This window comes from Aspergillus japonicus (assembly GCF_003184785.1).
Source record: "Aspergillus japonicus CBS 114.51 unplaced genomic scaffold BO86scaffold_37, whole genome shotgun sequence".
In the NCBI taxonomy this organism is placed as follows: domain Eukaryota; kingdom Fungi; phylum Ascomycota; class Eurotiomycetes; order Eurotiales; family Aspergillaceae; genus Aspergillus; species Aspergillus japonicus.
The window spans coordinates 204627-227005 of record NW_020291674.1 but is presented as its reverse complement, the minus strand read 5'-3'; the positions used below and the strand labels follow the sequence as shown (position 1 = coordinate 227005).

The window sequence follows — 22379 nt, the reverse complement described above, 5'->3', positions numbered from 1 at the left end:
CGGGCAAGACCGAACCAATTGGCATGTGTACTGTTCCGCTACCGTGCAATTTTGTGGGGCTTCAAGCCTTAAGGTTTGCGTGGTAAGAATTTATTTTGGTCCATTTTCCTGATTTGCCTGAGGGTGCATAACAATGCCAGGAGAAATATTACTAATCGCCAAGCATAAGTCAAGGCTTCGCCACAGTCAAAATAGCAGTCAAAATAGCCTGCAGGGCTTAGCTGTGCCTTACATCTCTTGCTTGGGCGTGCACAACTTGAAGGACTATTGTATAAGATAGCAATTACTGGAGCATGGAAACCTGATGCTCTAGGACAATGGTAGACTATGCAGGCCACAGACTACAATCGTCAACAGACCTACCCCTTTCCAGCTGTATGAAATTCTGCCCGCCGGTCTTCTTCACAGAGGTAATTAGGCTGACATTCACACAGTGCGACTCTTGTCATGCGCGGAAGGTAAATCACCATCTCTCTTCCTAATGTCAAATATCAAACCCTCTTTCGCAGTCTAGAGCACCAAAATTTACGTTGATCTTGTGTCCAGGTTCGGTGCAATCGAGGACTACCATGTAGCAATTGCCTTGATCAGGGTCTTTCTTGCCAAAGACAACGAACTCGGCGACGCCTGCCAAAAAGAATTTTGAAGCCTAAAGTTCAGACTACGAGTCCAGCGACAACCACCGTTCAGGCACTCGCTCCTAGCCGAGTTGAGCCGGTCGCATTGACTGAGACTGAAATTCCCATTGAACGGTCTGGCTTACAGCAAGAATCAAGGATCCATTCCGGAGAAATCGAAACAAGCAATACACCTGCAATCAGGTTAGAGGCAAAGCCTAGGAGCACTGATCAGCGAGTACCAGTTGGCTGTGACTTGGCTGCCTGGGTGCCACTAAACAGATCCATCGAGACTCACTTTATGATTCCGGGCCACATGGGCCATTTCGAGCACGGCTTGGTCTGCAAAGCGCAGGAAGTGTTACGTTCGGCTTTGGTTCGTGTAACTCATGCCCCTCAAGGGTCAAGTACAACCCTCCAGGACGAACGAGGTGTGCCTCTGGAATTTCTGACATGGATGTTACAAGGTAAGAGGCGTCCTTGACACCATGTTGAAAAGAAAAGGCCATGTGCGCTGGAGCTAATACGGCTTTGCTCGGTTGAACAAGATATTGGCAGTACAAAGTTTGGAATATATGTATCGGATTATTTCAAACATGTTTCCAAGACCACGTTAAAGCGCATGTGTTTGAGGCTGTTGTCCAACCATGTCTCGAATGACGAGAGACACATTTTTAGCGTCTGCGTCCACGCCGCCGCTCATAAATTCCTCATGACCGTTCTCATTATTGGAGAGCACGATGACGAGCTCGCCGACCATCTGCGAATTCGGTCGGCCGAATACAAACGCGCCGCACAGGCAGCGTTAGAGCGCATTCGACTCACGATCACTCCTTCCATCTCACTTCTTCAGGCCCTTCTTTGTGGAGTGGGTATATCCTCTACCTCACTTTTGCGATACAGTGTGCTTTTTCGATCTCTAACGCAGATGCAACAGGTTTTCCTTCATCAAGGCTCTGGCAATACCCACTTTTGTTACGAATTGACTCGGACTGCTTGTCGGATAGCCACTGACCTAGGACTCGATAAGGTGAGTCCTGACACAGAGCAGAAATCCAGGACAGAGGAGGAAATCTTCTGTGTTCTTTGGTGTTATATGCTAGATAAGAATTACGCGTGGAAATTCGAACCTTCGCGAACGTTCTTCGAGATCGAACCCGGAATGCTTGACGACCATGTTGATGGCACAGCCGCCGATCTTCTCGCAGTCTATATTGCCATGGCCCGAGTACAGGATGACACATTATCATTACTTAAGCACATCCTGTCGAACAGCTCACATTCAGTCCAACTTCCTCCGCGCTGTTCCGTCGAATCACTATTGCAGAGGGTGGATGAGATTGAGCAACACATTGAGCAGGTACGATGTTGCCTCGCCAGGCTCTATATTCCCGACGCATACTGCGTATACACTCTATAGCACGCGATCTGACGCTGACCGGAATGTAAGGTATCTGCGTCTTCGACGCAATGCTGGAAGGGCCTTGATGCTGAGAACGAGATTGCTGCCCTTCGCTTCGCTCACCACTCCATCCGAACCACAATCCTTTATCTCTCCGATCAATTTCAAGGGCGGGCCTTTGGGTCTAGAGACCTACTACTTCAATCTGCGCGCCAGGAGCTATCTTCATTATTATCTATATGTCTAATCAATGAGAAAGACCGTGCCGTCGGCTTCTTGCATTGGTCAGTAATTTGGACCCTCCCCTGTCATGGTCTTGCGCTATATCGACTGCATCGCTGACAAGGCCGCTACATCCAAATAGGACCTTAACTTTCTACCCCTTGACCGCGTGTTTCGTCTTGTTCTGCAACGCCGTGACGACGTCCAATCTCGGGGACTTGAACCTTCTCAAGATGGTAGCGACTTTTCTGTTGCCGAGTGTCTCGAGCAGCCATCCTGTCACGGTTATACAACATCTCTTTGAGGAGTTCATTGCACTCTCGCAGTCGCTTTTTTCAGGCACAGAGAGCCGCGGGGGCATGGTAGACGAATCTGGGGACGCCTCTACGCTTATCGAAGTGCAGCCTTCGCAACCCCACAATCAACCCTTTCCTACGGGCGACCCTATCTCCACAGCTCAGAACCCTGGGACAACCGTTTGGGCCGATACAACTACCACCCCTTTTCCCTCCGAATTTTCTGAATCATTGACGCCACACGAGAGGAACGTTTACCCTGCATTTGTAGACCCGTCAATCGCAATTCCCTTGGACTTCGAATTTCCCGCTGACTTCGCCGATTTCGTGCCCGTTACTTCAGCTCAATGACTTTAATAGCTATGAATACCCGTTATACCCAGATTGAAACTTTTGTATATATATATTGTTTGGCAGGTTCTTGCTGCAGCGGTTGGCCCACGCCACAGCCTCACTCTTGGCCATAGAATCCCAAGGTTTCCCAAGCCCGGCTGATTATTGCCTGATGCAGGGCCAATGGGCGTGATCATGTTTGCCTATCTCCCAAATATGTGTTTCGCGCATGTGATTTTGCACCACTCTATCAAGATGGAATTCAGCTCCTTTCAGGCCTTTGGCCTGCGTCATGTCATTTAGCATGAGATTGGAAGCTGTCGCGCTTACCTCGTTACCCTCATCCCCATCAAGCTAGTATGGCGAGCGGGCGCACCGGACACAGTGAAAAAGATTCTTACTCGTCGGGTATTAGGGCACGGTCCCGGACCTCCATCAACTCGTGTTGAGAAACAGTCTATGGAATCCTAAGTGTCCCTGGATGCATTCGTCGCTAGTTGCACCTCATACATATACACCTTAAAACATGGGATATTGAACCAAAGAAGACACAGGACATGTGGGCTTATAAAAGCAACGCACAGCTGACTTTTAAGCCTGAATAATTTACGAAAGTGTCAGGAACGTAGATATATGATCAGTTCAGTTACGTTACACTATCTAAAGACGGAACGACGTATCAACGTGGCGTGGCGGGCGGTAGGCAGCCTGCCTCCGGACCCCGACACCAAAATAACCAGGGCATGATTATGTTTTGCCTTAGTTCTTCCTAGGACAACGTTTATGCCGATGCCCCTCTTCTTCTCTCGATGAGGATCAACACATCCAGAAGAAATCCAGCAAAACTATCCTGAAAGTAATATTTTGGTCACTCGCATAATCCCGAATGCACTGAAGCCTAAGCCTCATGAATCTCCAACGCGTCCATATCATCCAACAGCTCCTCCATATTGATTTTTGGCACCTCACCATCAGTCCACTCGGTCCCCGCCACGCTGACCTCGTCATCCTTAGGTTTGTTCCTGTACAGCGCGAGGGTCGCCCGCAGCTCCTCATCCTCCTCCACATCCCGCAGGAACATCTCAAGATCATTCTCCACGCGGCTTTGCTCGTGGTCGGTGGGCAGCAGCTCACTCTCCCCGACCGCCATCCGCTTCAGCTTCCAATTGCGTTTGTTCTTCTTGTGCTGCCGCGGGTAGTGCTTCTTCACCAACACCACGTCGGGGATCCGGGAGGCGTAGGTCTTCGACTCCTCGAGGGCCTCGAACTCGGGGCTGTTGAAGTTGGCCCCCGTTATCATGTAGCCCAGCACCGAGTCGCCGGGGTGCAGGATGCTCCCAAGGTGCGATCGCGTGAAGTACTGCCGGTCCCCGCCGAAGTCCGAGGCGCGCGCGACCGTCACCTCGGCGAGCTGCCACTTGCCCTCCCCTTGGCCGGTGAGATCGATGTCGAGGACGATGAACTCGACGAGGTTGGGCGCCTCCGCGAGCGGCGTGAACGGCGCCCGCCAGTAGATCTTGGGCTGTAGGTCGGCGGTCTGGAGAGTGTTGGGGTCGAGGAAGGTGATGGACGTGCCGACGCGCTGGCACAGCACCAAGGGGGCGATGTTGCCGATCTGCCGCGCGAGCTTGATCGGTAGTGCGACGAGGTCATCCTTGCATACCGGCACGAGTTTGACCGAGTAGCTGAACTTGTACGATTTTTTGGACGTGTGGATGTTCTCCGAGATCAGCGTCTGGGACTTGGTGACCTCGATGGGCACGACGGAGTGCAGGAAGTCGACGAACGCCTCCGCGTGGTTCCGCTGCGCGAAGAAGAAGTCGACCCCGTTGCGCGCCTCCTTGATGTTGATCGTGTCGTTGTGCGCTTTGTGCTTGAGGATCAGCTGCTCCAGGTAGAGGAAGGTCCGCTTGTGCATGACCGCCTGGCGCACCTGCACGCTGGCCCGCCAGTGGTTGTGCGTGTACGACTTCTTGCAGTCCGGGCACTGCAGGTACAGCACGGCGTACGTGACCTCGAAGCTCTGCTGCACGAGGGCGTCGTTGTCCAGGGAGTCCTGGACGGTGAGCTTGAGCTTGATGCGCCGCGAGTGCGGCTCCGTCCAAATGAACGAGGCGTCCATCACCCGCACTTTGTTGAGGCGTTTCAGTTTGCGCAGGCACAGAGCCAGTAGCTCGCGCGACTCGGGGGCGGCCACCGTCCAGGTTGCCGGGGGTGAGAGCCATCGCTCGCAGTCCCGACAGTAGTGTACGACTGCGTCGCGTTGGATGCCCGCGGAGATGTCGACCGAGGTTTTGATGCAGTCAGTGCATAGTGTCGTGCCTGTTAAGGGCGCACCGCACTCGTAGCATAATGTCCTGGGGAAGAGGGTTTAGCACAAGGAATAATAGGGAGCAAATGTGATTTCAGTCACGTACGTAGGAGTAGACACTTCGCTGTTGTCCAGCGTTATTGCTATGGGAATCTCCTGCTCCATCTTGACGAAATTTGGGTGGCGATGATTGTTGATGTGAAGATGAAGCCGCGGGGTTGCTTGATAAGATTAGAAATACACCCGTTCCTCTTATCGTCATCAGCAGGCACGTGACTGTAAATCTTGCTGATTATCAATCAAGGCGGTGAAGGAGTTGAGACGCAGATGCAATCGATCGATCAATCATAGCACTTCTATCACTTTTTTTAGCACCTGTGTTTGCAAACGAGGAGAAACCGTACCAGGTCGTATATCACTGAGATAGTGAAGCTCTACCTAAATGCTTTTTGTTCTTGAGTACCATGCTACTTAAGTTCATTCGTATCAAGAGAGTACTCAGCGCAGAAGATATGTATTTATCCTGTGCTATTTGTGCATGGGACCTTTCGGACCTTGGTTCATTACAAGCCCGCGAGATAACCATACCCATGGGCTTCTATTTTTAATACCGTGCTATATGGGCGTTCGAAGTCCTACAAAGACATCAAGCGTTGACTTTGGTAAATTCCGCACTGAAGGGATAGTCGATGTAACCCCTTTCTTGTATAGGAGTATAGAAGCTTTCTCGATGATACGGGTTGAGATCTAGTCCTTGGCGAATGCGAAACGGCAAATCAGGGTTCGCAAGGAAATGGCGTCCAAAGACTATGGCGACTGTGTAGTCCTTATAGTCATCTTGAAGAGCAGCTTCAGCGTTCTCCGGCGTATATCCGCCCGCAACAAGGACAGGGGAGGTTTTGCCCCAGATGTCCAGAAGGAACTTGTTACTTTCCCCTTGTTCACAGTCCACATTGTTGATGACCCGCGACTCGATGAGGTGCAGGTAAGCCAGGTCCAACTGCCTCAGCTGCTCCACAAAATAGGCAAATTGAGGAACGGGATCGGCCATCTTCATACTTTGCCAAGTATTCCACGGACTGAGTCGAAACCCAACGCGGTCAGCCCCGATAGCATCCACCGCAGCCCTGGCGACTTCCAGCCCAAACAGTGCTCGATTGGAAACACTGCCGCCCCATCGATCGACGCGCTGATTTGACACATCTTGAAGAAACTGATCGACTAAATAGCCGTTGGCTCCGTGGATCTCAACGCCGTCAAACCCAGCTCGGATTGCATTCTTCGCCGCTGTCGCAAAGTCATTGACAATGTTCAGGATCTCTTCATCGCTCAATTCTTTGGGAACGGGCATTCCAGGGTCCATCGGAATCGCACTGGGGGCGTGGAGCTCATATCCGCCATCTGCACGAAGCACGGCGGGATCAGCCGCTCTGCCCAGCGCAATCAACTGACAATAAATGAAGCTGCCCTTTGCATGCACGGTGTCGGTGATTTCTTTCCAGCGCTGGATCTGGGGCTCGCTCCAAATTCCAGGCCCATGCGGAATGCCGCCTTCGGGGGCTGAGATCTGGGTGGCTTCGGCGATGAGCAGCGTCCCTGACACAGATGCTCGTTGCTCATAGTACGTTTTGGCTATGGCTAAGGGGACGTGTTCTTCGTCGGCGCGGAGTCGAGTGAGCGGAGCCATGACAACTCGATGCTCGAGATGAAGGTTTCCAATCTGCAGAGGCTCGAAAAGCTTGTAGGGCGTCATGGCGAGTCGGACTCGGTGTCGCTGTGTTCGTAGTTTGTGGTATTTCTCTTGATAAAGGTCAGGTTATGCGAAGAACGGTTGATTTTCATGATCTCGAATGACTCCCTCAGCTGAGATTTATGATTGAAATCGTTTTGGAGGCCCTTGGAGATCATTTTCTTTCGCCACGGCTGATACCGACGGCGGATGGGGCTGTGGAGCATTTGTGGGTACCACCTCCATACCACCTCCAACACCTCCAACGTCACCCAGCATGAGAAACCGACAATGAAAAGCCCAGGACTAATGAAGTCGGGTATGCAGAGAGCTCATATGTCAGTATGCATATTGATTGTCCCTGTTCATTGAGCCTTCATAAGCTCTGTAGAGTACCTTGAATTCGCAATGGACTGTACCCTACCTGGCCCGGGAGGGCGGAAAAGGTCGATATCATCTACCGACACATGCGCAACTTGACCACAGCATTGAAAGTAAGAAGAGCCGTGCAGGATATGTGGCTGCTAGACACACATATTGAGTTTGGGTTCGAAATGTTTAGGCGATGCCAAGCTGTCATAATTTACTTTGCGTAGAATTCCAATAGGAATCCTTCGACGTTGCCGAGATGCCCCCGAAAGGTCCCACGTTATCTCCACGCAGGCAAGTCGCCCCTATTATTGCACCTCTTCAGCAGCAATGATTATAAAATCTCGAAGCCGGACCATCGGAATTGGCGAAAGATTATTGAAACAACTTCCATCGCACACTGTCCTCTCATCTACAATATATAAATGTGGCATCCCTCACCTATGTCAACGAAGATGGTGCTGGCCAGAAGTACAGCGATCTCTGCCACTACTCCCAAGCTGTTCTACTCCCCGGAAATATTGTGAAATGCGCCGGACAGGGTGGTTGGACCAACTCGGGGAGTCTCGATGCCAGCGATACCCGGAAGCAGATCGACCTAGCGTTTGAGAACGTCGATAGAGTGCTTCAGACTGCTGGAATGAAAGGGTGGGAAGATGTCTATCTTGTCCAAACTTACCACGTCGACATGGACGCCTCTTACGACTATCTCGTCGAGAAGCTCAAGAAGCGTATTCCTGGCCACCGACCAGTCTGGACTGCTATCTCAGTTGCCCGCCTTGCTTTCCCGGAGATGTTGATCGAGGTCGAGGTCGAAGCATTCAAAATCGAGGCCTGACGTTTCCTTCATTCTATGTCCGTTGTTAGGTAAGGGTACTGACTTGCTCTGATCTGAGTGTGTGCTAATGACCAGAATGTTCCTCCAGGTTCAACCACCCCGCTTGTTATGTAGGCGAATCTTGTGGTGGCACAGTTATAGGTATCATTAAGACATTTTTGTGATTCTACTCTTGGCATGATATGGAGGTATGATGCACATGAACGATGAAGGTGTCGGGAAGCATGAGTGTAGTATAGATGTATAAGTCCCTAGTTAATGTAATCGGACACTGAGCCGGTGTGACACCGAGCCGGTGGCCGCCGCGCCGCGTCTTGCACCCCCAGTAACTTGAAGTTAAAGAACTTGCCCAAACCGCCCTATATTAAAATATCTTGTAATTCTTTTAGTATTTTTTTTATATATTAATATGGCTGATACAGATAAATATTTAAATCTTACTGTTAAAACCTTTAAAAGTAGAAAGTTTGCTACAAAGGCCGCCTGTACTGCTGTATTTAATATTAAAATAAGTACTTTTAAAAATTATTTAAATAGTATTAAATTATATACTAAAAAAGATGCTAATTACAGAAAGCTATCTGTAATTAAAAAAAATATATTAAAATAGTAGTTTTTTAATATAGTCTACTAAGGGCTGTTTTTTAAAATCTGTAATACTTAATTTTCTGTTCAGCTGCTATATTAAGCAAAGTTAAAGCCAAATTAACAGGGCACTATATTAAAATATTAAATTACTTACTTTATTAAATATTATCTAGAATTAATATTTAAGTTTATATTAAAGTATAATTATTAATATACTAAATATAAGGATTTTTATCTTATTTAAAAATAGTTTAATCTTATTTATAATATAGTCTAAAAATATAGCATTTTTAATAAAAATATATAAAATATAGATAAGACTGGATTTTAGATAAAAATTGCTTTAACTGCTTATATAATCTATAGCTTAAAAATATAAAAATTATATATTAAATATATACAGCTAAAAAACTGTAAATAGGTAACTTTAATTATTATAATTTTAGTTTTAAAAATAGTACTGCTACTATAGATTATCTTTACAGTACAGAATTATTAATTAATATAGTATAAAATCTGCCTAAGATTATATTATTTAAGTATTAGCAAAAATAGCTGGACTACTAATAAACTTAGTTTTAACTGGCTTTAGAATATATTTAACAGATATACAGCTTTAAAAACTATTAGTAAATATTATATATTAATTTTTAACAGCTATAGTAGTTATACAACTTAGTAGTTTAATTAATTTTATATAGTATAGAAAATTATTTTTTTATATATACCAGTCTACTTGTTATATAAACTGCAGCTGCTTAATATTATATATTTTAGGCTATTAAAAAAGTTATATAGCTAGTATATATTTAAAACTATTTATTATAAAAAAAAATTAATTACTAAGTTTAATTTTTTACAGCTATATTACAGTGTATATACTAAGATCTTTTTTAATATTAATATACTTAGTAGATTCTGTACTACTGGTCTTGTTTTTTTAAATTTTTAAAAGGTTTTTTTAATACTATAGATTTAATTAAAAACACCAAGTCTACTAATATTCTTATATTCTACTTAGTTTTTCTATTTTAGAAAAACGCCTGTAAATTTATATAAACTTGGAAGATAAAAACAAGAACTATAAAAACTTACAGATTAAGGCCTGGTATTAATAGTTTTATATAAAGTTATTAAAAAAGTAATTAAGGCTGCGGAATAGTCTATATAAAATATAGTTCTGTTTTAATAACAAGTTAAGCAGTTCCAGTCTATCTAAGTAAGTAAAAAAAAAAAGGAAAAGGCCTTATATTATTATATATAGTATAAAGGTACTTTAACAGGCCAAAAGAGCTTTAATATAGTTTAGATATAAAAAGTTAAAGCAATTTAGGCTGTGGTACTAAGACCGGCCAGGGTATACTAGCCAGCCTGCTGCAGTATATATAAAAAAAAATATAATTGCTTAAAATACCCTTATAAAAACAACAAGAATTAATATATATAGCCTTTTATTAGTGGTTTAATAGCCTTAGGAAGCGGCCAGCAAGGTAGTCAGCAAGGCGGCGGCAGACTGCCGCCGGCTCGGTGTTGCGCCGGCTCGGTGTCCGATTACATTAGGGCATGTCATTTACGTCATCCGTGGCGATGGCCACGTGACTGCTACCACCTCCATATCTCTACTCCGTAACGTCTCCATATCTCAAACGTCTCCATCCTAAATTCCAACTCTCCCTATCTTGCACACACTATCAGAATTATCTGCCATTCTCCAAAAAATCACATATGGAGTTGTCTTCAGTAGGGCCAACCCCGGAGTCATCATCAGCAGGCAAGCGAAAGCCTCGGATATGTTCCTTCTGCGAGCGATCCTTCCGGCGCTACGAACATCTCCAAAGACATCTTCGAATTCGTTAGTACAGAACTCCCGCGAAACCGGATGTGAGTCTATGAGGCTGAGAAAGTGGCAATTTTCAGATACACATGAGAAACCCTACGAATGTGACTGCGGTGCATCGTTCAGTCGGCGAGATCTGCTGAAGCGCCACCAAAGTATTGGCCACGCTCCGATTACTCCATCGACGGAGGACCCGTCACCTGCAGAGATTCACAATACCAGCAATGTCCAGTCTCAAGTAGAGTATTCCCATTCCAACCTCCAGCCATCTTTGCTGGAGCTAGCAGATCTTCATGACACCGCCCAAGGGCTTCCGAACCAGACTAGCCACTATCCCAATGTGCAACTCGAAGGTATGGTGTAGTAGCAAATTCCATTGGTGATTCGCGACAAACCACCGGACCGGGAGTGACTTTAATGTAGGGAATCCGCTCTTCAGCTCCCAGGATCTCCTGGTCCTGCAAGATCTGGAGATGTTCAGTAACAACATGGGGCTGAACAACGAATGGTATCTCCCGACCGAGCCTAGCATAACACAGATCTTCGCGGGCGATTCCGGCTTCAATCTCAATACAAACTCTTCTATTGCATCAGCACCTGGTGCATATCCCGTTGATCCTGATCAGGCTCTGAGCAAGTTACCAACCGAGAGAGAAGCGGTCGGTAAGACCATCTCGAACATCCATCCGAGCCTGAAGGTGCAGCTAAACATTGATGATAGCGGAATTCGGCGTTCTGACGCTGCCAATCCTGACGGTTACAAATCAGCATCGCGAACGCCTGCTTCAAAAGCTGACGCGGGCCCATTCAACTGAAGCGGTCAACAACCTGCCATCATGCCACTCGTTGTCACGGTTTGCAAATGGCTTTTTCGATGGATTCTATCCGCATTACCCCATGGTGCACATCCCAACGTTTAGGATTGATGAATGTGAGCCAGAGTGTCTTTTGGCCATGTGCGCCCTGGGTGCTGAGTTCCGCCATGAGAATCGCAAAGCGGCGGTGCTGTTTCATGCGGCTATGGATATATTGCGGCAACGAACGCGTGAAAGGCAAATGACGAATGGTGGGGGAGCCCTACCGCCTGGGGACACTATGACTTCATCAGATCAGGGATCTATTCCAAATCACGAGAGCTTGCAATACCGCGAAACCATACGCGACGCACGCTGCGCTTTTCTACTGATCGCTTTCGCGACTTGGCAAGGAAAGGAGGACCTAGCACGAGAAGCATTCAACCTTCAAAGCTTCCTGGCGCGATGCATCCGGGAAAGCCAGCTCGAGCAGGTCGACCGGGACCCCGATGCAAGTGCCACAGACTGGCAGTCCTGGGTCCAAGACGAGACTGATCGCAGGATTAAGCTGTTCTCTTTTGCCCTTCTGAACCTGCAGTCTCTCGCTTTCGGCACCCCCTCCGTGATCCTAACAGACGAGATTCGCGTTCGCCTGCCATGCAGCTGCCTGGAGTGGATCGCTCCAAGCTCAGACAAATGGAAGCGTATCCGAACCAAGCCCGGGTTTCGGGAGCAGATGATGTTTCACGATGCCCTCTGTCACATCATGAAAAACCCGCCGGCGCCGGGATTCCCAAACGCGCACCCGGTGCCATCGCCTCAGGCGAACTATATCCTGCTGCATGCGCTCATTCAGCAGATCCTCCTCGCGTATCGTGCTCTCGGGCCATACAATGATGCCAACAAATGTTTAATCAATGGCCAGAAGGAGATAATGCGGTAAGTCAATCTGCTCAATTTGCCTTCTAGCCAAAGACCCCATATTGCTTTCGGGCTAAGTTGCTCCCTTGTGCAAGGCACGCCCTTCACGCCTGGACTTCCCTATGGCAGCGCGCCCCGGAATCCAGCTTGGATCCGCGCAACCCCAACGGCCCCGTGACCTTCACCTCGACCGCGTTCCTCGGGGTTGCGTATGTTCGCCTCGGCCTCGATATTGGGTCTTACCGAATTCTTCGATCGCGAGACGCGAACGAGATAGCCAACCGGCTGCTACAGATGCCGCGCCTGCCCGCCGGGCCGCATCTCCTCCCCGCGATCCTGCATGCCACCCACGCCCTGAGTATCCCCGTCAAGCTGGGCGTGAACTTCGTGGCACAGAGCCATGCGTTCGTCTGGAGCATCCAACACTCACTCTGCGGACTGGAGTTCGCCATATTCCTCAGCAAATGGCTGTTCTGTATCGCGGACTGTCAGACGAGGCGGCCGCTTGACGGTATGTATTCTGCCGCTGGTGTGGTCGGAGAACCATGGACACAGTGGCGCTGACATGTTGACATACAGAGCACGAAACACGGTTGGTAAGCTGGATCACCGACATCGTCGAAGAAGGCCGAACCTCCGGAGACGAGGACCTGTGGGCCCGACCGTCGATCCCCTCGGACTGTGTCTACCTGGGCTTTGCCGTCGCGAAGCTGTGGGCCCGGTTGATCCGAGGCAATGAACAGTGGCTTCTCCTGAAGATCATCGGCGATGGGCTGGATATCTATGCCAACAAATGCGACCGAGATTCTGTTCGCTCTCAGGCTGGGGTTTCTGTAACCGCATGATGATATCCTTCCTATCTGGTAACATCCATCGAGGGTGAGATATCGGATCACGACTGGACGAAGAACGAAATCCGCGATGTGTATGAATCCATCAATACATTTCCTATTTTATCAGGCATTCCATCTTCGACTCACCATTTTATACAGTTTACATCAGCTAAGATATTGCACAATATGTTGACAGAATAGAAAAGCTTGTCTTCTGACGTACCATTGTTGGCATGCGATGCTCGATCCAAGTGTTAGTTCCTTTAGGCGTTGTGTTAGACAATAGAGTGGGAAAAGCCCAGTGGAGTGTAGATTGCAGGTATTGTCTCGTCGCTTGGCCACAAAGCACTAATTGGCTATTTTACGCATCAGGCTATTGGAGCTACAAACATTCCTAATTTGTGATCAAGAACCTTGGGAAATTTAACTGACACGGAGATGGTTCTTGAATTTTGTCTTGGATTCATTGTAGCGCTAAGAGGCCACTACAATGTCCGTCTTGTTCTTGGTGCACAATGTACCCATCTTGGAAAGATCCAGTCCGGAGATAACAGTGTTTGAATTGCCCACCAGGGGCTTGAAGGAAGACCAAGAACACCCATGTGGACGGTTGTCGTACATTGTGGGCGCGGACCACCACTTTGGGGGTTCGAAGGACAACACCTGCTGCACCAGCTTTTCATGACTTATACCCAAGAATGGAGCCACAGGCCTGGGGTATAGCAGACCGCTCGAATGCATCCTTGTACTGAGAGCTCCATACATCATTGAGCTGCACTCGAAGGTACAAGAGGTGGAGCGGAGCAGCCGATCTAGTTTGCCGTGCAGTTGCTGAAGAATGTTGGCGATGGCTGTGGTTCGCTTCTCCTTGATGAGACCTGGAATTGCGATTAGCTAAATATCTCTCTGATCTCTCAGGAGTTTGTTTCCTACCAATAATTGCACCAGGGATTGTTCAGCCGAGGCTGTCTACAGGCGAGGTGCTCCGCGACGCCGCCGCCGAGGTGGTTTGCCGGAATTGACTCTGGCGACCGAAGAACCACGAAATCCAGATCCACAAAAGGAGATCCCTGCAGTATGTGCTCGGGGGCTTCTGGTCCATTGAATCAAGCCAAGTCTGCGAGAAAAATCCCAGCGCTTCCTTGCATTGGTAGTAGTCCGCCACGACCGCGATCTTGGCGATCATCTCTAAGCTCAGCTTCCTCGGGATCTGTGAGTTCTGGCAGTGCAATACCTGGAGGACGATTAAGAGTGCTTCCAAGTCCCAACCCTCTGCGGCTATCCCCATGGGACCTGTTGCGAGGTGGGAGGTGGTCTCTTTCCACGTCCCGCGGAGCATATTCTTGAAGTAGGATGACGCGAGAGCTAGATGTTTTCCCGATACTAAAACACGGTGGACCTCTTTTGTCGCTTCCTGATTTAGTCACCAGAGATTTTGACAGATCGCACGTTGGGATTTCCCTCATGTTTGTCATTCTCATCTGTGCCTGATGACGAAGGTGAAGCCATCTCTGGGGATCCGGCCACGTTCCAGGGCGCAAACACATGGTTGGGATCGTGTAAGACGATCACCACATCACCCTCAGGATCAATGATGTGTATCGACAGATCAGTAACACTCATCATGCTCATTTCAATAAGTGTAATGATCAACTCAGATGTAGTACGGGAAAGTGTGCAGTTAGCAGGTTGGGCGTGTGAATCCAAGTGTGAATCCAGGTGGGATAGGCTCGTTTGGTTCGGGAGACGGACCGGATCGGGACTCACAATCACCCTAATTCCAAATTGGGGAAAGCCCTCCCGCACTGATAGGCCAGACCCAATCAGGATCTGTCGGGAAGACCCAAGACCCGTGACCCGTGACCCGTGACCCTCCCCCTAGTAGCCGCCCAGTCACGTGACCTTTATGCTTAGGACCACCGGCAATCTTGCTGTGCGGCAAATAGTTAAGTTACAACCACCTAACAAGTCATGTATACACTACTTGACCAACTCAGAGTCATCAAGCAAAGATTCTTTATAGATAAGTTCTCAGTAGGTTATTATGAGGGAGTTGTATGTTCTGTTACTGTCTCGTGCCGAGATAACGTTTCTTAGATATACACGATCACAATGCCATAATACACGCGGGTGATATGCCAATAGTATGGTACAGGTCTAGTATGGTCACTCATTAAGCGTGGTCAATTGGGGAGGGACCGGCCTCAATAGGATAGGTGAAGATGTAGTTGGGGCCGGCAGCCATCAGGCCATCACCACCCGGACGCATCTGGGAAGCAGGCAGCCACAGCTTTTTGTCGGGAGTGACCCACATAAGGTCGGTCCAAATCAGGCGGTCATCCTGGAAGAGGATTGAGGCAACACCCTCGGGGGTCACCTTCCAGATGGCCAACAGGTTGGTATCGCTGAAATAGATGTTGCCGTTGCCGTCGATGGTGGTGCCGCCAGTGCTGGGGGTCAGAGCAACAGCCTGGACATAGTCACCGAGCGAGGCGGCGAGGGTAGCGTTGGTGAGAGCAGCGTCAACATAGGCGGTCTCGATCTTGTACAGACCGCCGTTGCAGGGCTGGTAGTACAGCCAGACGCCGTCGGGGGAGACTTCGATCTGGTCGAGGCCGACGGCGAGGGTGCTGCCGGCAGCGCCGTAGCCAGGCACCAGAGTGTGGTTGTACATCATGGGGAACCAGGCCTGAGCAGAAGAGTGGTCGGAGAGCACACGCACGCCGTCGCCGGTCGTCATGTTCAGGATGATGAGCGCCCCCGCGGTGTCGCTGAGGTAGGCCACATCGCCAGCGGCGTTGAAGCGGACGTCATCGACACCGCTCTCCTCCGCCTTGACGTTGTCCAGGTAGTAGAGCTTGTCAACTGCGTTGGTGGTCAGGTTGACACCCACCAGCTTGGTGGAGCCATTGACGCCCGACGAGCCGCCGTCAACAACCCAGTAGCGGCCATCCGGGCCGATGCGCGCTCCATCGACGCTGACAAAGCTCGTGGTCGGGTCGGAGCTGGGGTCACTGGAATTGTATGCGTTCCACGCCGCGTCCGGATAGAGGCTGGTGCTGTTGTCGGCCAGAAGCTCGACGATCTGAGGCGCAGCGGTCGTGGAGTAACGCTGCGTCAGGAATTTGCGGCCATCGGCGGAGATACTGATGCCCTGGGTAGCACGTTCAAGGGAGTAGACTAGCTCCAGGCCCGGAGTATTGGTCTTCGCAGCAACATAGGGCGCAGAGATGCCCACGAGGGCGAGTACAAGAGAGGAAAGCATGATCGGAGATGTTCTGCGTGTCTGTTTCTCAGGTTTTCGGTGGGCGTCGTGACTAAATATATAGAGCAATTGCCGTGGGCCATGGCTCAAGAGTCTAGCTGCTGGTAAAGACGGACGATCAGGTCAGGAAACAGCTGAAGCATGATCGCAAGCAGGTAGGTCCTACTGAGTACAACATAGTTCAGATCCCGTTGACTCCGAGGGATCCCGCCCCGCCCCGAAAATTGCCAAGACGGTGCGGATGGAGGCACTTAGCTGCAAGGAGTTTAGTCTCCGCATCTGCCGTGCAAAGTAGGGATCCACTTGGATAGAAGCTTGAGATTGATAAGAAGTTTAACCAACTTTGGGGTCTTCAGACTTCGGCGCGGACAATAGGCTTAGTTCTTGGCAAAAGTTGGTACAGTATTCGCTGATGACGAGTGATGACGAGTCGGAGGACGGACTCTAACCATGAGTCTTGCCGCAGCCGAACTTCTTCCGGCACATTGAGCTTGTCTACGACTGGGATCAGCAGAGAATGTCGTTACGCCGCCTTGGTCAGACTGAGAATGCTCATCCTCGTACAATTCGCTTAGAGACTTAGACCGTTCTGCGCAGTTGGACGAGACGCCGCAATCTATTCATTAGGACTTGGTAGCCACTAGTCTAGCTCACACACGGCGTAGCATGACGCGTGCTGTCTGCTCCCTCAATCATTTGTGGCTCTTGGCGTAATATATCTTGCTGCAGCCAAGACACGCAGAATCCAAGGTCCAAATCGGAAAAGATGTCTCGCGTACTCATACAATGTCGAGTGCGATCGATTATCGTCAGACGGCATTGCCCAAGCCGAGGTCTAATGCGCATGGCCCGATTTGACGCGCCGATTTGGTAGAAGTGTTTGAAGGCGGCGTCAAAGCCTGAATACTCAATAATCACAACACAAAGGACTCAAATATATTCAATGGAAGATTGCGACATCAATCTTGTGAAGCATGAGCCGAAGACATGGACGACACCGACCAATTTAAGCAGTGATCTCATTGTCAGTGGCCGAAGTATTGTTGAAGTTCTCAGCTATAAGATCCAACCACAGCAAGCGCCCTTTTCAATCGCAGCTCCTGGTGTTGACGCATTCATTATGAATGAGGTACCGGATTTCTCTGGGGCAGTAGCACAAATCTTCCGCTCAACGACTACCACTAAGCAGCAAGAAGTGATCTAGTCAATCAATGATTCCGAGGTAAAGTGAAACGCCCGTTCGGCCTCGGAAGTCAACAAAATTTTCAAAAAAAAGGACCAAAACATACAACAGAAGGGATTCGCTGGTGGTCACCCACCCAACTACTAACCTCCCGGCGTGTGGCTTAAGTACGGCTGAGCGGACGGGAAGCCCTGTTTTCCACACCCTGTGGTCGTATGTGTCAGTTTTCTTTGTCGCGGGGCTTATATGGATTTTTTACAAATCTCTTCTCACGGGCAACAAAGACAGCTCTTTCATGCTACCCAAGCGGTCTGGCGGACATGGCATTACTCTGCTGGATGGGTGGGTTTACACACGCAAGCGATCAGACACTCACAAACCATGCGCTTTATTGAGAATTGTGGCTAGACTTCCCCAAAAAAGTAAAACATGCGTGAACATCTGAATTCAGAAATTGTGCGGATCTCCTTCGATGGGCCGCATACTTGCAGCCAGAAAGTTCGGGATCTCGTGCCTGCGACAGCAAACCATGCTAGCATAAGTAAGCTAGGGCTGGGTCCTGCAGTGTTAAACCTTTGCTGTGGCGATAGATGTCCGGCATAGACGCTTCGTGAAGGTCTGTACCACACTGCATGTTGAAAACAAAATTTGATAAAGCATGAGATCAGTTTCCAAGCCTGATAGCAGTGATAGACCGTTGGAAGTGTTATCGACAGGACTACATACATGAGAGACAAACCAACTGAGCGAGCACAGAGGTCGAAAATCAGACATCAAGGAAGCAAAGTTGACTGGATCCTCCGAAACATGCAAATATGAAAAGACAGACAGATCTAACAAGTATGCATAGAAGGCGATCAAGACATCGCCCCGGGAACGACAAGCAATCAATGGAGAAACAGGAAAAACAACGGGAGGATAATGACCAAGAGTAATCAAAGCCAACAAACAACTTGCACAGGGAGAGGCAAAAGTGGTGAAATGCGACATAAGAACCAAGACACAGCCTAAGAGGTCTTCCGTGGGTGATAAACTGCCTTGTCCATGTTTTTGCGACTATCATCGGATATCTCGGGATTGTGGTAGCATATATTCCGAAGGCTAGGGCGACCTAGAGGCTATATTACACGGACCGCATGAGGTCTGAGACTGGGCTCCTAGAATCCGTTCTTGAGGAGAGGAGCGTGGCGAAGTTGGGAAGGAGGGGTATCGGTTCCGATTGGAAAGTAGTCTAAGCGTTCCACATTTTCAAATATCCTAGGGTATTTGAGTGAAGTTAGTCCGTTCTCATCGGATGATTCATCCCAGTGCACGGCGGTTATGAGAGTTCTATCGGCTGCCATGCGACGGCCGGGCTCCTCCTCCGGTAGACCTGGGCAAGATTACTTGAATTTGTCTTCGTCAGTCAATACATACCGACAACGCAGCGACCAGTAGAAGTAGCTTACATAGGATTCCACCGAAGAAGACATTTCGGAGTCTGGGGATTGGCATTGAAGGTGGGTGTGCGAAGTAGTATCTCGAGTGCCAGATCGGGACCCGGAACCCGGGATTAGGATGGCAGAGGAGCTGTGCATTGTTGGTGAAGATGCAGATCCCGGGGGCAAGCAGCCAGATGAGCTGGCATTTTGCGTGTCAGGTACAGACGCAGAGCTGGGGTTGCAGGATGTTTGCAAGGTGGGAGCGTTGGGTCTGGACATCTTGCGCGTAAAAATAGAGGCAGAAGACTCAAATTGATCGATACTATTGCCATTCTACCAGTGATCCAGACGGCCCTATATACCATTACTAACAAAAGTTCAAGTTTCTATTACTACCTACTCAGTCAGACTATAAGCAAACAGACACTGTGATTGAGAGACGATGTGCTCACCTATGCGAGACATGAAGCGCTTGAAGCTCGATGCTGAGCCGCGCAATGAAAGACTTGACAGACCCCATGTTCTACCATGCGACAGTAGCTGGACATAACTGAAGTTTTACACATGGTCATATGATGAATTAGTCCAGATGGTCATGATAGTGACATACCTGTGCGATAGAGAGTATGTGACCCCGTGTGCCATCGCCTGATGGATTGATCTTTGTTCAAGTGGTGCTTCAATCAGATAATAAGACACAATCATTCAAGGGGACGCCTTCAACTCAGCACGCTCTTAGAGTGAGGTTGAAGACCGATCAAAACATTCAAAGCGGTTAAAGGAATAATGATGGAGGTTGGTGTGTGACAAGGCCTGTAACAAGGCTAGACATAAAATCTGTCAGTGAAGCCCGGTTGTGAGGGAAAGAAAGAAATGGAATGAATAGTATAATGGACCAGTGCCATGTTTCTGTGTAGACTTTGCCGCATTCCTTGTAAATGTTCAAGCACAAAGACTTGTGTCACAATGTACACACTGACATCCGACACAAAGCCAGTTACAACACGAGGGCTATTTAAAGAGCTTTGATTCTGTCACCAACTCTCAACTCGGTCCTCCTAATCCGCAGCACACACATCCTGCGACTCACACCAAAAGTCGCTTTACATCCAGCCTGTATATAATGGCGTTTTCTCAACGAATGAATTACAGGCGTTCTGAGGCCCACTACTCGCGTCTGGCAGGAGTGTCTGACGAAGCAATGGCGTATAGAAAGGCGTACGAAGACATCATAGACGGTGTGGTAAAGTCGAACGATCCGTTAGACCCGGAGGAAGCCGCCCGCAGGCTGAATGATCTGTTGACACCGGAGCGAGTGCCATCCAACACGGCATTCGAGAGAAAGCATCAAGGTCGAAGCTATCACCTCTATCGCGTGGCCACCTCCTTAGTTGAATTGGCCTGGTCTCAGGAGTGTGATACAAATGACGTACGGGCACGGCTGGTCAATTTTGTGGAGGCTCTGGCTAGGTATGAACAACTTTGGAACGACCTGGGTTACTTCGGTATCGCCATGCGCGAAGAGTTCAATTCAGTTTTATCTTTATCCAAAGAACCGGATGGCACATCCCAGGCGCGAATTAACTTTGCGTCCTTTACCGCCAGGCTCATTGCACGGGATCTGTTCCAGGGATTAAACTTCCCTGTATGGGAACTGCGATCGACGCTGGAGGAACCCCTCCCAGATGCTAATACATCCCGGATAGATGCATATCTCGCCATCGTGCGCGAGTATATCTTCCATGCGGGTGTGAAAACCTATAGTCACCTACGCAATCTGGAACGTCACCTGCCTCACCTTGACGCCAAAGAGAAGGAAAAGAGCGAGCGGATTTACATGGCGTGGTCCCTGTACAAAGAGGGCGAAGGTAAAATCTTCAGCGTGGAGCGTTGGCATTTCTGGAAGCAGCGCATTGCTGAGCTTGGAGAGAAAGCTTCGCCTGAGTATCGGGTGATCGCCACGGGTCTGGTTGCAAGGATGAACCAGATCGAGATGGATACCCCTTGGGACGGGGTTGTGGCGGATCCTGGAGCGGCATAGTACATTCACCTGTCTACGCAACCGGGAGAAGCCTGAGAGTCCAGGTTCCTAAAGCCGTTGCCACCGCGGCCGGGGTCACGGCTTCTCGCTCCAAACTATCTCTTGTATGCGTTCCTCTAGTTCAGTCTTGTAATTCAAAACTCAATCAAAATAACTCGTGATATGAGAGGAGGGTATCTGTCCGTGTATGTCCAAAAGAAGGGGGGCGGTTGCTGGCTGGTGGAACTGAATCAGGGGGCGGACCAAGGCAGATAGATAGAGATCAGTCACTCGGTCTGCTGCATGGATGTGTTGGAAGGACAGGAAAATCACTCTCAGTCGCTGACATTCTCTTCTGAGACAGGGGCTCGTATAATCCCCCCCCCCGGCTAGATCAACAACTCTGCAATTCAATACACTTACAAGGTGCCGGGCGGATACGGTTGGGGAGCGTAATTCAGTTGACCAAAATCAGATCAACTTCTACTAGCAATGGGATATCTCTTGGCTTAATTATGGTAATTAACTTGCCTAGCTCCTCAAACTAGAATGCACATCGGTCGGCAGTGCTGTTTGCGGCGGCGGCCGATGAGTATCTGGCATTGGCGGGTGAATGCCTTACTATCAACTTTCAGAAGAAAAAGTACGGATTCACAAATTCCAGCGTGTTTTTTTCGGTGCGATAATCCTTGATTCAGAGCTGGCATATTTCCTATCCAGCAAGTAGCTCTACTCTCCTTCAGCTAGCTAGCTAGTCGCGGTAATTTTTAGCAGCTGACCCAGTTCGCGTTCTATTCATTGCGCCAGTACTGCATTACTATTCGCACGATCATTAAAGATCTTCCCGCAAGCCTTCCCCGCAGGAGATCCCTTCGAGGCACGAAGGCAGTGTGACAAGGGGCTACGAGTATTTGCGATTTTGCACTAGAGAGCCGCACAAACCCCTCTAGATCTAGGCCGAAAACCTGAGAAGTGATGAACTTGCTCGCTGACTTTGGGGTAGGCGTCAAAGCCACTATCCGATGTCGCCCCAACACCTGCATGCTCACGAGCAATAGTGAGACAAATGGGAGCCTAGACTAGTGGCGCAGATGTGCTGGACTTTGGTGGTCACCTATCACACCTTCCTGAATCAGGGGCAGACCTCTCTATGACACTGTTTGAGCAGAGTCTTGTGCCTCACTGATTGCTTCCTGCTACAAGAGCCTTGGGCTGCTACTGCTGCGCAAAGCCCGAGAATCGCTCTTTCATGCAGTTCGACATCGGTAGACAAAGGAAAACATACGGTGAAGGACTGGGGCGGTTTTCCGGGACCAAGGTGTTCCCCCTTCAATTATTGTCGGGAATATCATATTGACTTTCATGTTGACTGTAGATGTAATGATGATTCCAAACACTGT

At 49.1% G+C, this 22379-nt stretch overlaps 9 protein-coding genes across 9 annotated transcripts; 5 read left to right on the top strand and 4 right to left on the bottom strand.

Moving 5' to 3' along the window:
• The first annotated feature begins 247 nt into the window (after nt 1-247).
• Nucleotides 248-1162, top strand: BO86DRAFT_133461 (Zn(II)2Cys6 transcription factor domain-containing protein). Its single transcript, XM_025666121.1, has 3 exons — nt 248-375; nt 435-458; nt 547-1162. The coding sequence occupies exons 1-3, from the start codon at nt 328-330 to the stop codon at nt 1099-1101; spliced, it is 627 nt and encodes a 208-aa protein (XP_025526076.1). The 5' UTR covers nt 248-327; the 3' UTR covers nt 1102-1162.
• A 77-nt stretch (nt 1163-1239) lies between these two features.
• On the top strand, nt 1240-2888 carry BO86DRAFT_316799 (fungal specific transcription factor domain-containing protein; the record flags this gene model as incomplete). The annotated part of the gene is made up of 4 exons (XM_025668142.1): nt 1240-1485; nt 1555-1926; nt 2068-2303; nt 2384-2888. The coding sequence occupies 4 exons, from the start codon at nt 1240-1242 to the stop codon at nt 2886-2888; spliced, it is 1359 nt and encodes a 452-aa protein (XP_025526075.1).
• Nucleotides 2889-3515: 627 nt separating this feature from the next.
• On the bottom strand, nt 3516-5391 carry BO86DRAFT_342093 (60S ribosomal export protein NMD3). The gene is made up of 2 exons (XM_025669099.1): nt 5288-5391; nt 3516-5227 (listed from the first exon to the last, which is right to left on the bottom strand). Exons 1-2 carry the CDS (start codon nt 5344-5346, stop codon nt 3769-3771), a joined length of 1518 nt encoding a protein of 505 aa, XP_025526074.1. The 5' UTR covers nt 5347-5391; the 3' UTR covers nt 3516-3768.
• A 436-nt stretch (nt 5392-5827) lies between these two features.
• Nucleotides 5828-7182, bottom strand: BO86DRAFT_433882 (alkene reductase; the record flags this gene model as incomplete). The annotated part of the gene is made up of 1 exon (XM_025675875.1): nt 5828-7182. The coding sequence occupies exon 1, from the start codon at nt 6932-6934 to the stop codon at nt 5828-5830; it is 1107 nt and encodes a 368-aa protein (XP_025526073.1). The 5' UTR covers nt 6935-7182.
• Nucleotides 7183-7706: 524 nt separating this feature from the next.
• Nucleotides 7707-8117, top strand: BO86DRAFT_316745 (YjgF-like protein; the record flags this gene model as incomplete). The annotated part of the gene is made up of 1 exon (XM_025668139.1): nt 7707-8117. A coding segment is annotated over one exon (411 nt), but the record flags the coding sequence as incomplete, so codon positions are not given.
• Nucleotides 8118-10373: 2256 nt separating this feature from the next.
• BO86DRAFT_457384 (C2H2-type zinc finger protein) lies at nt 10374-13282 on the top strand. Its single transcript, XM_025677221.1, has 6 exons — nt 10374-10557; nt 10623-10895; nt 10966-11205; nt 11264-12275; nt 12353-12768; nt 12837-13282. The coding sequence occupies exons 1-6, from the start codon at nt 10431-10433 to the stop codon at nt 13100-13102; spliced, it is 2334 nt and encodes a 777-aa protein (XP_025526071.1). The 5' UTR covers nt 10374-10430; the 3' UTR covers nt 13103-13282.
• A 282-nt stretch (nt 13283-13564) lies between these two features.
• On the bottom strand, nt 13565-14486 carry BO86DRAFT_316929 (uncharacterized protein; the record flags this gene model as incomplete). The annotated part of the gene is made up of 2 exons (XM_025668148.1): nt 13565-13984; nt 14064-14486. Coding segments are annotated over 2 exons (843 nt in total), but the record flags the coding sequence as incomplete, so codon positions are not given.
• A 574-nt stretch (nt 14487-15060) lies between these two features.
• Nucleotides 15061-16363, bottom strand: BO86DRAFT_390538 (major royal jelly protein). The gene has a single exon (XM_025672417.1). The coding sequence runs from the start codon at nt 16353-16355 to the stop codon at nt 15264-15266; it is 1092 nt and encodes a 363-aa protein (XP_025526069.1). The 5' UTR covers nt 16356-16363; the 3' UTR covers nt 15061-15263.
• Nucleotides 16364-20160: 3797 nt separating this feature from the next.
• On the top strand, nt 20161-21000 carry BO86DRAFT_401171 (DUF3632 domain-containing protein; the record flags this gene model as incomplete). Its single annotated transcript, XM_025673759.1, has 1 exon — nt 20161-21000. One exon carries the CDS (start codon nt 20161-20163, stop codon nt 20998-21000), a length of 840 nt encoding a protein of 279 aa, XP_025526068.1.
• Between the last annotated feature and the right edge of the window lie 1379 nt (nt 21001-22379).

Excerpts from the sequence above, each read along its gene's own strand:
- BO86DRAFT_133461 (XM_025666121.1), top strand. The coding sequence starts at position 328 with ATGCAGGCCACAGACTACAATCGTCAACAGACCTACCCCTTTCCAGCT. Across the intron at positions 376-434 it reads AGACCTACCCCTTTCCAGCT|TGCGACTCTTGTCATGCGCG; the intron begins GTATGAAATTCT and ends ACATTCACACAG. Across the intron at positions 459-546 it reads ACTCTTGTCATGCGCGGAAG|GTTCGGTGCAATCGAGGACT; the intron begins GTAAATCACCAT and ends TCTTGTGTCCAG.
- BO86DRAFT_342093 (XM_025669099.1), bottom strand. The coding sequence starts at position 5,346 with ATGGAGCAGGAGATTCCCATAGCAATAACGCTGGACAACAGCGAAGTG. Across the intron at positions 5,228-5,287 it reads AGCGAAGTGTCTACTCCTAC|GACATTATGCTACGAGTGCG; the intron begins GTACGTGACTGA and ends CCTCTTCCCCAG.
- BO86DRAFT_457384 (XM_025677221.1), top strand. The coding sequence starts at position 10,431 with ATGGAGTTGTCTTCAGTAGGGCCAACCCCGGAGTCATCATCAGCAGGC. Across the intron at positions 11,206-11,263 it reads AACCGAGAGAGAAGCGGTCG|CGGAATTCGGCGTTCTGACG; the intron begins GTAAGACCATCT and ends CATTGATGATAG. Across the intron at positions 12,276-12,352 it reads GGCCAGAAGGAGATAATGCG|GCACGCCCTTCACGCCTGGA; the intron begins GTAAGTCAATCT and ends CCCTTGTGCAAG.
- BO86DRAFT_390538 (XM_025672417.1), bottom strand. The coding sequence starts at position 16,355 with ATGCTTTCCTCTCTTGTACTCGCCCTCGTGGGCATCTCTGCGCCCTAT.